Source organism: Mytilus californianus, unplaced genomic scaffold (assembly GCF_021869535.1).
Source record: "Mytilus californianus isolate M0D057914Y unplaced genomic scaffold, xbMytCali1.0.p SCAF_3, whole genome shotgun sequence".
Lineage (NCBI taxonomy): Eukaryota > Metazoa > Mollusca > Bivalvia > Mytilida > Mytilidae > Mytilus > Mytilus californianus.
In genome coordinates, this window is record NW_026262679.1 from 120,804,410 (window position 1) to 120,818,094 (window position 13,685).

At 30.5% G+C, this 13,685-nt stretch overlaps 1 protein-coding gene across 1 annotated transcript; it reads left to right on the forward strand.

Annotated features, from left to right (window-relative positions):
* Positions 1–8,853: 8,853 nt before the first annotated feature.
* LOC127733741 (M-phase inducer phosphatase 1-like) lies at positions 8,854–13,140 on the forward strand. Its single transcript, XM_052243056.1, has 8 exons — positions 8,854–8,952; positions 9,508–9,585; positions 9,933–10,076; positions 10,458–10,610; positions 11,107–11,205; positions 11,679–11,797; positions 12,521–12,638; positions 12,924–13,140. Exons 1-8 carry the CDS (start codon positions 8,854–8,856, stop codon positions 13,053–13,055), a joined length of 942 nt encoding a protein of 313 aa, XP_052099016.1. The 3' UTR covers positions 13,056–13,140.
* Positions 13,141–13,685: the final 545 nt, after the last annotated feature.

A 13,685-nucleotide genomic window follows, 5' to 3' on the forward strand; every position in this document is an offset into this window, starting at 1 on the left:
ATGTAGATAAAGAAGATTCAGTTTACAAATTGTTTATATAAAATGAACATGAGATAAAGTTATTAAAATAAAAATAATCTCCAAAAGATAATCGGGGTTTCAGTAAAAAAAAATCGAAGACAACACAGTGCAATTTTCTTAAGATTTGCATTCAATTTCTATAGTTAAAAAAAACTAAACAAATATAAATGTGAAATCTGACAAGGAAGAGCTGTGTATACTGCAGTTCATTTTGTTATCGTATGCTATTTTAGATTAAAAAAAAATCCATTTTTTATTTTATAATTAAAACGGTTGTATACTTCTGAATAGCGGAAAAGGGATCCACAGAATAAGCAGAGATTTGCTTCATCTTTGGCACTGAATATAAACAATAAAACAAACCTTTAAATGGCCACCATTGTACTCGTACGGATAGCGGCAATCTATGATCTGGTAGCCACTGACGGTTTCCTGATACAATCCATTCTGTAGACCAACAAGCTGGAAAAAAATAACATGATATATTATCTATGAATTAAAAAATAAACGGTGTTAATTTATGATCTTACTTCCATTAGTAAATTATTAAGAACCTATGAAGTATGTTAACCACAAACCACACAACTGATTGCATTTATTAAAATTTGAAACTACGGTAGATTCAACAAACATGTTTACATCCACTTCATTTGAAGTTTCGTGGATATTTGGCAATCATACCACATCTCCTTATTTTATATAATTCAATCGCCAAATTAAGTAAACTGCACGTAGATGTGAGGTATACATCAGTGAGACAGCAATCCAACAACCCAAAGATAAATAAAAACATAGCAGTCAACAGCCAATCTTAACCAATGGACAAAAGTGTATACTAAATATCAAGTTCTATATCGCCTCTAGACAAGTTGTGAATAAGAGGTAAAGCAAATTTCCCCTACATTGGTTTAACTCCAATAGATCAAACAAAAATATTGTTAAAATCTTTTCATTGTCTATGCTTTTTTCTACATATGATTTCAATTGCCTCCTCCAGGTCATCTTCTTCTAGTCCCTTTGTTTTACACATAACCATACGAAATAGTAAGTTGTATAAAGTAAGATCTTGTAAAAAAATAGTTTTCGTGTATGATTGGTTGTTGGTTGCGTGCCATTCAGTGGAGCGATATCATTTTGTGGTTAATTTACATTTGACAACAGTTTCGCGTATATCAGCAAATTAGCCATATACTATATATATATATAAAATGATGGAAAATATTTTTTTATGTTTATTCATTTCGACATCTACTTGTTTTCAAAAATGGGCCAAACATTCCACACCTTACATCAAGATCAGAACTAATATTAATGTCGACTTAAGCTTTGCCTTTTTATCAATAAGTTAAAGACACTTTAGGACAAGATTTATTCTTTCAAATTATATGCTCGCTTTTTTGTCTAAAATTTTGACATGATGATGGTTATTTATAAGATAAAAAAAAGATACATACTGTATTACTGTCAATACTCTTCAGGTCAGAGTGCTTGCCCTTGACTGTAGGTAAAGAGAATATACCAGTGCCGTCACCAATGACATTGTCGACGTCCATTAGGAGACTTACTGCATTCTTGACACCATTTGAGGGTGAAGGTTGATAAACTGGATGGTCCTGAAAAATAAGTGAGATGTTACTGATTTGATATAAAACAAACATTTTCTGCTATCTCAAAATGTCGCCAACGTATAAAAGTAGTTATATTATATATTATAGTTTGACTGTCCCTCTGGTATCTTTCGTCCCTCTTTTACGATTCCTCCTTTTCAGAGTATTTTCAAAAACGGTTATCCGCTACAAGTGCTAAAGATATTTCAACGAGATAATAAATTTGGAGTAAGTTAACTTTTCTTATATCAGTTAAAATGCAGTTCCGAATCAGTTGTCATTAGTTAAAAAATACTGTTAGCTATTTTCGTGTTTGCAATTGGTTCTGTGGAAAGTATTTGAGCAAACATCAAACCTAAAAAACATACGTATTTTTGAGATCGTGTACATTAAAAAACTTCCATGTACAAGTTTGGCAAACTGTCATACACACCCCAAAAGATAAAGATTTATGGATTCCACCAGTTTGTCTTGGTCTCTTGGTACAATGATTGTCATGTGGAGTACGCATGCGTTTATCTGTTTCTGTAAACCTTAGTGGTGAGAATACTGGCAATGAACCACGAAGCTGGAAATATTCAAAAACACATTTTTTTAATTGCACTCTCAATCTAAATTACAACTTACATTCATGAAAATACATTTCTCAACTGAGACAGCGTGCAGCAACGACAAAAGGTAAAATCTTTATGTGGAATGGACATATTCGTAGCTTGAATTATAATTAAGTGTGGTGAAGGACACTATTTTATTCAACTCCTTGGGGGTGTGCCTACATTGGCAGAATTTATACAGATACAGATACAGATAGACTGATAGAGGGGCAGCATATTTAACTGAACTACTGTTATTGCAATATCGTATGGATACTAGCCAGTATATGTTAAATAAGTGAAAATGTGTTTAAATATTAAAGAACATTTACTAAAAAGAATAAACACACAGAAAAATGGAAATCAAAATAAAGGGGGGTCCATGCCCCTAAGCGCCTGTGGTAAGAAATGTCTTGTTTGTGGATTTTAATAGAATAATACGTCAAAAGTCAATTACTACTGCAATGCATAAATTTATCCTCAGCAAATAACTTGTAACAGATTACCATTCATCGATAATTCTAATGTCACCATATATAAGTGAATAAATTTAAAAAAAGATAACCGAAGAAAGGGAGATAACTTTAACTCGGATCGAATTCAGTAACGTTCGATTGCGGATATTTAATACAAAAAACGAACCATCAACAGTTTATTACACATAGCTATTACATTCTCAATTTCCTTTTAAAAAAGATTAGATTTGCATCAAGTACAGGTTCCATTCAGATGAAACAGATCAAATATACTTTCTCCCAATATAAGATATTAGCAAGAAAGGGGAGACAACTAAAGAAGTGATATTTTTATAACACTTTTAAATCCGTAATAATAATAATAATATTATTATCAATAATCATAATAATACACTAGTAAATTAACAAACAAAAGAAGACAAAGTGAACTATCTATGATCATTTATAAGCACATTTAAACAAATAAAATACGAACTTAATTATATTTTTTAAAAAAACAATTAGGATCGTAAGTGACAAATATTTCCATATTGACTTCAAGTTTCAACTTCAATACACATGTAAACTATGTGAAATAATGGCTTTTTCGGTGGATTTAAAAATAAATCGACAATTTTAACCAAATGCTATGTTTTAACTTGTTTGTATCACTGAATTTAGGTAATCTTAAGTGAATCTTTTTATGTTATCGTAGGCATATAATTATACCAATTAAAACCTTCGGGCAGTGATACGAGTTTTTTTATAAAAAATGTCTGATTTCTAACATAAACGTAGATAGGAAATCGAATTTTATTAAACTTACATAGATTTACTTCAGAATAGAGACGTTCTTTTGGAGAGTATTTTTTAAATCACAATAAATGAAATAAGATTTTACAGTAGGTTTAAAATTTTACCTCTTCAAGACTTGTATCTTTCTCATCATCATAAGTGAAACTGACATCTGCAAAGGTGAATGCGTCCATATCCTACAGGAGGAAAAAAAATCTGTGATACCGGAGTTTTACACACAAAAAATCCAAAATTATTTTCATCGTTTTATTTAAGCAATGAATAACTAGAAATGTAATCAAATCTTCGCTTTAACATAAAAATGTTTAAAAAAATAAAATATTACTGTACCATGTAAAAGGAGAAACTTGTCCCACGTCTTGTTCCGTCGACAGATATTTTTTGGTATGACTAAACCTGATAATTGTAGTAATCGGTCAACTTCTGTGGAAAACTAAATACTTGATTGACTTGTTTGTATTTTTTGGCGTGTTGGCACAAGCCCGCGTCCCTATAATCCCAGCCGACACCTTCGTGTGCACAATTGTTATACCAAGCGCATATACAAGCGCAGCTGATTGTAAGAATAGAACGAGATTCTGTTTGTTTTGGAAATTTAATAAGGTTTTTATTTGTTTATTACCGACAGCTTGCATCTTAATCTCTCTTCTATTATGCAATCAATGGTTGTTTTAACTATAGAGTAATTTTACGCTAATTAGTCTTTTTTAGATATTGAAATTTAATGTTCTTACGTAACATGGTAAGGGGTATTTTTTTTTAAATCATGATGCAGCTACTGAGGACACTAGCCGTAGAAGTGTGGTTTTTTTTCCTCGTAGAAAGTACAAACATTTTTCAAAGAGAAAATATCTACTTTCCCACATACATAATAATTTAAATTAACAAAAAAATATTTTCATTTGAAAAAAAGTAATTGCTTATTAAAAAAAGCACATTAACCTTGGTAAGCCATCCGCAAAAATCTATAACTGTGGCCTAACTGAGGACAGTTTTGTTTTGTGTCCAATAAGTTCTATGATAAAAAGAAAATATCAAATGGTCTTGAAACCTGTTTGAAATGAGAGTAACTTACCATAAATCGTAATAAGAATGAAAGACTATTCTTTACCCTGCATGTTATAGAAGCCAAACATGTCATATTAAAATTACTATAACTTACTTTCAGTTTAATTAATTATTTCGTTTTGATTTCAAGATCTCACTTTTATTTAAGATTGAATAGTGTTTTCAAATATCTAAGTCATGTGAGTAAAACATGCTAATTAAATTCTGTTTTCCAGATTTTTTCACCTTCATTTTGATAAACATAAAAATAAGGTACTTTGATTTTAACAGTTTCGAAGATGCTTTATAACACTTTGTAAAGAAGATGCAATAATTCAGACCGTTCAAATAGTTATGACATCACCTTGGTTCACTGCAAATATACTTTATAGGACATGAACACATGCAAATCTCCAATTTCAGTCGAAACACATGAAGACAATACCAATCCACAAAATATTTACCAAACATTATACTTATATTTGTCTCTTACACGGCATAATAATTTGAAGAGTACACAATGCTTGTGGTTTAAATAAACTATTATAACAGACCAAATTAAAACCAATTATGTAACTGGATGCAGACGTTCTTATTACAAAATAACATATGTAAGAAAGCATTCAAGAATTGCACGGATTGACATTTCATACTGATTCAATAAGAAAAAGAACGGGGGTTAAGAGAAAAAAAAAGTCATAGTGTATAGATACAGCAGGGGCAAGACCATTTCTGATCGAGGAATAGAGAAAGAGTAAGGGGGAAAGGATGGGGGTACTGAAATAAAATAAAGGTTTACAATGTTACATTTTTTTTATTTTAAAATGACTCATCTTAAGTCCTGATAATACGATGTATATATAAGTTCAGTCATTTCTATGATTATGATATTTCTATATACTCTTTCTTAAACCCTTACATATATCTATTTATTTAATACGTTACACAAATAAATATGTATGCCTATTATCACTTTGAATTACACCTTTTTTGTTAAATATAACTCAAAATGATCATAGTTGTGTAAAAAAAATTATAAATCCTTTTATGTTTTATGATAAGAGTTAAAAATTTAAGCTCAACTATTTCTCAAGATAACTAATGCTATTTTTTGTTATGATTATTATGATGAACTCAGTCATGGGTTAATGCTCCTTGAAAATTTTTATTTTAATCTTTAAACCTTAATTTACTGATGAAACAATACCGTTGAAAATTTAATTTTATCATACTAAATGCAAACATGGAATAACGTAAAACTTTTTTCTTTCTTTTTGTCAAAAGCTACATGCAGAAATTAATTCTGTTATATGGTGACATTGATAAGACAATTAGTGTCGATCTTAATTTCATTAAGCAATTTGTGGATAAAGATTTAATCTATTCTTCAAAATACAAAATTTAAAAAACGGGTTGTAACATATAACATTTGAGAAAGCACGAAATCATGCATGTACATTTAACATAATTGGTGTTTTTTTTTACGATTTGAGAATGTATTTGATAACTGAATACACAACAAAAAAAACTAAATAGTTTAAGGGGGACATCATAATTATGCAGATCGCAACTGTAGTTATTTATATTTTCCTAGCTCATTTGATTTATGAAATAATGCAGAAACACGTCTAATTTCTTTTCGTTGGGTTGCTATCTAATTGACATATACCAACATCTCTTTATATTCATACTAAAGAGGGGTTTGATAATACTTCGGAAACAGAAACTCTGTAACTTTGTTTTCAGAAGAGTCTTACAAACTTCTTTTCTTAATGGTAAAGCCTGGTTTTCGAAAGTATCGTATGACTAAGACAAGTCTTATGATATGATATGTCATATACTGTAAATCAAAGCTGTCCTAAGATATTCATACCTGTGATGCTCGTAGGATACTTTCGAAAACCAGGCTCCTGTGGTAGTAAAGGATATCTGTTGTTTCGTTGATACTTTATAACAGTGCCTTTTTTTAGATTGAGAAAAGCAATGAAGTATTTTTGTAGCTGCTTACAATTGATATGTTTCCCTATAAGTTTAAAACACTGATTAAAAAATGCCAGACAACTGATTGACAGAACACCGGAGTGAAAGTTGTGATAAGAGTACTGCAATTCGTATTAAACAAAGCTTTTTACGAAGCTACACTACTAGTTTTATAAATGATTTTCTTTTTTGAAATTATCTCAGTCTTCGGAATTATCGCAAGTCGAAGCCAACAACAGCGCTTATATACTTTATCTACATCTTTACATTTGCTTTAAGCTCTTTAACTATTCAGAGAATAGTTACATAGTCCTTAATACAGCAAGATATTTCCGACTTTTGTGGAACTTATAACCGTATTGCATGCAATTGATTGAATTAAATTGGATAGATGAAGATGAAGAACATAACTTATAAAATATTTTAAAAACGTTGGTTTCATTTAGTTCTGTCTTTTTATGTTGTTGATACAAATGAAACTCTAATTGAAATTCATAAATTTCCTCAAAGTTATCAATAACTTTGTATTTCATCATTTTTTATTTATTTCTTTCATTTTTTATTTATTTCTTTCATTTCTTATTTATTTATTTGTGGGGGGGGGGGGGGCATAAATAAAAGTATGCTTAATGAAACTGACGTACGAAGGTGAAGAAAGGTTCAGCTCGAAAGACAACTGATAATTGCCAAGGAGGTGAAGAAATGTTCAGTTGGAAAGACAACTGATAATAGCAAGCTTAAACACTCTCACTCTCATTTGTCATCATTAATTACTTAATTGTGACAAACCTATAACTATAATTATTGTTAACTAATGAATTGCTCACAGTTATCAACTTTGGAAAGTGGCATTGACTAAATATCGTATTCCTATAAATAATTTATAAAACCGTGAAAAATGTGTTGTCATTTCCATGTGAATTATTATCTGATGGTAAGCTCAACATCCAAGCGAATTAGTGCCAATTATGGAAGTATGATATATGGACTACTTGCTTGGAAAAAAAAAAATATTTTGTTTTATCTGTTGAGGGAAAGTCACATTGTAAGTTTTCTTTCTTATATTTATTGTAAATTTCTTATAAATTCTTAAGCACCAAAAATTTAATGCTTAGCTTGAAAAATATTTTTGCCAGTTTATTGCGTAATGGATATTGGGTATTACACGCTGGCTTTTAAGGTACAGTCCAATTTAGTAGTGGCAAAACAATATCTGCTGAAAGCAATGATGAAAAACCATTTCATATCAAACTTTTAAGAGCTATATTTATCATTTAATTGAGAATCAGTTGTGAAAATGAATTAACGCTTTCCATCAATCTTACTTGATAATTACTCTCAATTAAAATAAATATCATTTATGCTGTCAAATATGACTACTCGGTGAAAATTGGTGTGAAATCTGATATATTTTACTTATAGTAGGTGAGACATTTTTAATAATTTTAATTGCATATATAAATAATTTGTATGACCATATTGCACTTACAGATAATATGCCAATTCGTGTTAAATTCAATTAACGATTTATGAAATCGTTCTCTGACGCTTTTGGCGACAAAATGACTTTAAGATAAATTTTGGTTAATAGAAATAATTCACAGGTTTAGGCGTGAAAATTACAAGATAATTCGAAGGAATTGTATAAATGCGATTTTTGTTGTTTTCATTTGAATATAAGTTCATAGTATAGACTAGAGGTAAGATTGAATTTAGAAAAATGCAGAATTACCATTGTATATAAATAATTTACATCGTATCTTATACCATTAGACGTTTCTTTATTAAAGAAAAAGATTTATAATGTTTCGAAAATTGATTAATTAAGGAAAAATACCTGTTAATTTTGCAGGTCTTGGACAAATCATTTTGATGATTTTATCTTATTCCAAGTTAATTAAAAGCATATAAATTTATGACACGACCATTAAATTAATAAAAATGTTACTTCTTTTAATATTTGATTAATTTACAACTATATTGGAACAGAACAGATTCTAATATAAAACAATAAATTGTCCTTGTGTGGGACTGATAAGATCACTGAAATCCCCGATTACAATAGAAATAAGATTTGGTGAGAACATGTGTCGCGCGGACCATGTCAATTGGTGACAATCCACATGTCGTTGACCTGCTGGACCGGTTTGTAAGAAGGAACCAAACTTGTAATTCACTTTAAAAAGCTGTCAAATAAAATTTCACAAATTAAAATGACACAGTACATGGGATAACAGCTTCATAATAGGACCATCAACAAGCGCGCGCGTTCGGACCTACCTTTTTCTTATATATTTAAGTTTTTCCTTTTTTGTCGTATAGAAAATTGAAAGAATGGATTTAAGTGAAATGGTCTCCACCCGTGTTTCCTTTAATGATGATGATTCTGGCCTCGGCATGGACTTTGAAGAATATGACAGCGATTCACAACAGGTGAGACATTACTTCTTTAAGCATATAAATAAATTTTAGATTGTGATGTGCCGTTCTAAAACAAAGTTGAGAAACAAAATCCAGGAGATTTCTATGCTGACATTTGACTATAGTCAACAACACAAAACACGTTTTATCATACCTTGTTTACATGTAGTTTATATCATGCTTTTATTCTAAATTCCATGATTGTCAAAAATAGTTGAAATCGCTGAGTTTGTAACAAAAAGTTATTACTATTATGAGAAGTCCAAGTAATGGACTTCTGCTATTAGGAAAAGTAATATAATTTAATTGTCTTCATTTAAATGTAAATTGCTTAAGTTTGTATATCAACGTAAAAGTGTGCACTGATTATTTTAAGTAAAGTGCCCGACACAATAAATCAGCTAACGCATATTAATTTCCAACAACTTTACGAGATATCACTGTATTACCAGTAACAGTTAAATGTTTGGAAAACAGTCTTAATTTTGTTTTATTTGTATTTTGTATGTTTCCCTTCAAAATATAAGTCTATTCTGTCAATTTCACGTCATTATCAATATATTACAGAATAATGAGTTATACCCTCTGACTTCACAAGCCCTGTTCGACTTTGATGACAATCCAAGCATTTCTGATGTTCGAAATGTAAGTTGAGGATTTATATAAACTACAAAATATAGTTGTGTTTTTGAGAGAGTATTTAAAGGAAATTACCACAAGGTAAACCAGTCCGTTTTAAAGTGTTGAAGGCCTCACTGTGATTTTGAGATGCAGAACAGCAGTAAAACCACTGTTCCTTTGCTTTTTGTGTTGTTTTTTTGTTGTTGTTGCTGTGCATGTACTGATTTTGTAAAATGGACGGATACCCCGTATCCTTTCTTTTCTATAAGTTTAACTTATTAAAAGTAATGCTTTATTTTACAATATTGACACTCGAAGCTAGATGTTTCTTGTCATTCGGATATAAATGTTTTTTTTTCTTTTATTTACAGTTATTCCACGAAAGTGATACATACTGTCAATCTAATACATCATCAATAAAAAGACCAAGAGAATACGATGCTAAAGACAACACCTTTAAACGCCCAAAAGTATTTGATGGACGAAAAACATTGACAAAGTCATTGTCTTTTGGGGTAAGTTCCCTTAAAATACCTTTTGAATTCAATTTAAACTTTTAAACAATAAATTTCACTTCTAAACGAAATGTTATAGTTAGCTTCGTTGATTTTCAAGCACCGGCATTATTCATACCGATATAAGCAGCTTTCTGAAAAGGTTGTCCATTCATCACACTTTTGTTTTCAATTTACAGAATTTTGAATATTTGAATATTTAAATAATGATAAAATTCAGATATGAAGCAACACAACAATACCATTGAAAAATTGGACGTTAAGGTCAAATGTCATCGGTGATAGAAAACTATCAATACCAATTATCAACATAAATGTGAAACACTATTACAGTCAAATGTTTCTTGACCAAAGATTTTTATTTTCAATTTAAATTGACAGGATGAACCACAATTTGTATCATCAGAAGATGTATACACCACAGTTAACAGAGCATTAGACAGAGACGACTTAATTGCCGATGGTACAGGATATTACAGACTACCAACTGTTAAGGGAAAACATTCTGATCTCAAGAGCATCTCCACAGAAACAGTAAGCATTCATTTTCCATAGTTATCTTTTAAAGTTGAAACACGCACAAACACATAGAAGAGAGTGCATAAGATTAAGGTTATACACTCCCTATGACAAAGATGACCATGAAAGGTGTTTGCTATAGATATTTTATCCCTCTTGGTAACATAACTATTTTTATTTATTTGGCCTTTGGCTTCCCAAACTTTTGACTCCGAGCCGTTAGTATAAAAAAAAATTAAGAAATGCGCCTCGTTTGCCAAAAAATGATGTACGTTATTTCAGTTTAACACAGGCGATTTCCATTTTCTATATTTAATGTTTTTGAATGTTTCATATGTATACTTACATCATAAATCTTTTAGAGGTACAGAGTACTTTCTACAAAACAATGCTTAAATGTGTTTTTATGAGTTTTTCCAATTAAATCTCATACAATCACACAAAAATATATGCCTAAAAGGTATATTCACAATTTATATTATTTAAAATTTTGTTTCATTTTTTTTTCCAGATGACAAATATATTGATAGGAAAATATGACGACATAGTAAACAGTTATTGCGTTATTGATTGTCGGTACCCCTTTGAATATGACGGGGGACACATACAGGTAATGCAACTTTACATAATTGAAAATCTAAAAAAAGACGTTTAAAATAAATATTATTATTTATGATATAGACAAGGAAAAAGGAAAAAAAACATAGCAAAACTTGTTAGCAACTTTATCTCTTTGAAGTTGACACTATCTAAAGTTCAATCTTTAACCGCCTCTGGCTTATGTATGTAATATTTTCAAATTTTAATTCAATAACACTCGCAAAGAAACCTTGTGCACATACACGTAGAACTACGTACTCATATATTTTATTAATTTAAAAGGAAAAAAAATAATTAAACCCAATTCAATGCAAATAAAAGTATGGGGTAGATAGTACGAATAAACAGAGTTCTAGCAACATAACATAACAGCTGATTGAAGAGTAAATTCCGACTTTACGGAGAGCTTATGTAGTCCCCGTAAAGTAGATATTGATTCTAAATAAGTTGATTTATGAATTATGCATCTTTATTTTTATTCAGGGAGCAATTAATTTGCCAACCAGAGAAATGATCTCAGAGTTTCTCAACACCCAGTTATCAAACAGACCACAGATTCTCATCTTCCACTGTGAATTTTCATCAGAAAGAGGACCAAAGTTGTAAGTACTTATGTACTATGATCTCTATCGAAAATAAAGAAACTTATTGTTAGGTTTTATACCGATAACATAATACTGTGTGTGAAGATGACCTGTCTATTTTAACTAAGTTTTATTTTTGCGACGAAATGTCATGCAAAGCATAAAGGAGAAAACCTCGTAAGAATAAACATCAAAAGAAAACAAAATACATACTGGATGCAAATTTTCTTTAAAACAGAATATATTTTTAGTATAGCTTACATTGTGGTTACTTTAACTAACTGGAACATTGTTAATTATCATAATTATAGTCCGCAGCTGATAAATTTCCATTGTATTCATAAACAAAAAACATTTTGTTAGTTTCTATATAATTCGGAAATAATTCCCTCCATTTAATAATGTAAGCAATGACATGTTTAGTGCAATGGCATTTATTTTTAACATTACGATTACGGATATTTCTTACTTACTTACTTAGGCCCTGGGCTCCTCTGGGGAGCATAGGCCATGGACAATATTACTTAATATGAGTATAATTGGCGCAGATTTGTGCAACAGGCTCCGTTACCTCTACCTCCATGACAATGACAAAGCTATATAAAAACAAAGACATTTAGCATTGAATTTTTTTGTCAACGAAGAGCTGATCGTAGTCCAATCAAAAAGAAATAAGAAAGTATAGAAATGTTTAACGGTGTAGTTGTAGCACAAGTGAAATATTATATATTTTTTTTACAGATGTAGATTCCTCAGAAATACCGATAGACACCTAAACGGAGAAAGATATCCACATTTATATTACCCAGAAGTCTACATTCTTGATGGTGGCTATAAAGAATTTTACAACAACGGCAAGGTAAATACTGTCATCCATTTATTATGTTTTTTTTTTATCTTTTAGAAATTACAAATTTTATACGTTAATAATTTATTGCATTAAGGATTTTATATGTTGCATCAGTATAATTTTTTTCTTTATTTGGATGCAACGTATTGTCCGTTCTTTTTTCCCCACAAAAAAAGAATTCGAGTTACCAGATTAAGTAAGATCATTATAAACTATACATGTCAGTACTAAGCAGAAGCTTGCACTTGTGTCATACAGGTCACATGTACATCATATTCTTTATTTTTATTGCAGGAATTATGTCTTCCAAGGAATTATATACCAATGTTACACGAAGACTATACTGTAGAGGTACGCCATTTTAGATCAAAGTCTAAATCGTGGGCTTCCGGAGAACGAAGACGATGCCCACAACGCCTTTTTTAGTCAAACAAGCTCAATAGTTCTAGTCTTATTGTTATTGTATAGTTGTTATTATTTATTACTGTTATAAATTATTGTTCCGGTTAAATGTGCCTGAAATAAAACACGTGTACTATTTCATCTAGTCATTTTTATTCCAACTTACGTAAACGTAGCATTTTGTGGGTTTTTTTTTTTTACAAAATTGTGTTGTAGGCTCACGAGCGTTCCCGGTGTAAATCCAGAAGGCACTTCGGATGCATACAATTTATAAAGTGTTGTTTTCATTTATTAGCACGGAGTCGATACCACTGCTGATGAACTGTTAGTTCTGGAGGGTATCACCAGCTCAGTAGTCAGTACTTCGGTACTGACATGATTAACAACGTAGTTTTCTAAAATGTTAATAAAGTAAGAACTTACTAAAAAACTAAGATTCCATCTCTCTCAGTTTGAGTTGATCATAGCTGAATTTGTCTCATTTTTTTTATCAATTAGCTTCTAACGTAGCTACGTATTCATACATCCTTGTGTTTCACACGTTTGGGCTTGAGCGTTCCTGGTGAAGGTTAATACAGAAAAGCGCTTCGGACGCACAAAATTATCATTTACTAACACTGAGTCGATACCACTGTTGGTGGACTGCTAGTCTCC

Bases quoted from the DNA above. Each gene is read 5' to 3' on its own strand.
- LOC127733741 (XM_052243056.1), top strand. From the start codon at position 8,854: ATGGATTTAAGTGAAATGGTCTCCACCCGTGTTTCCTTTAATGATGAT. The intron at 10,611-11,106 runs GTAAGCATTCAT...TTTTTTTTCCAG, and splicing joins AGAGCATCTCCACAGAAACA to ATGACAAATATATTGATAGG. The intron at 11,798-12,520 runs GTAAGTACTTAT...TTTTTTTTACAG, and splicing joins TCAGAAAGAGGACCAAAGTT to ATGTAGATTCCTCAGAAATA.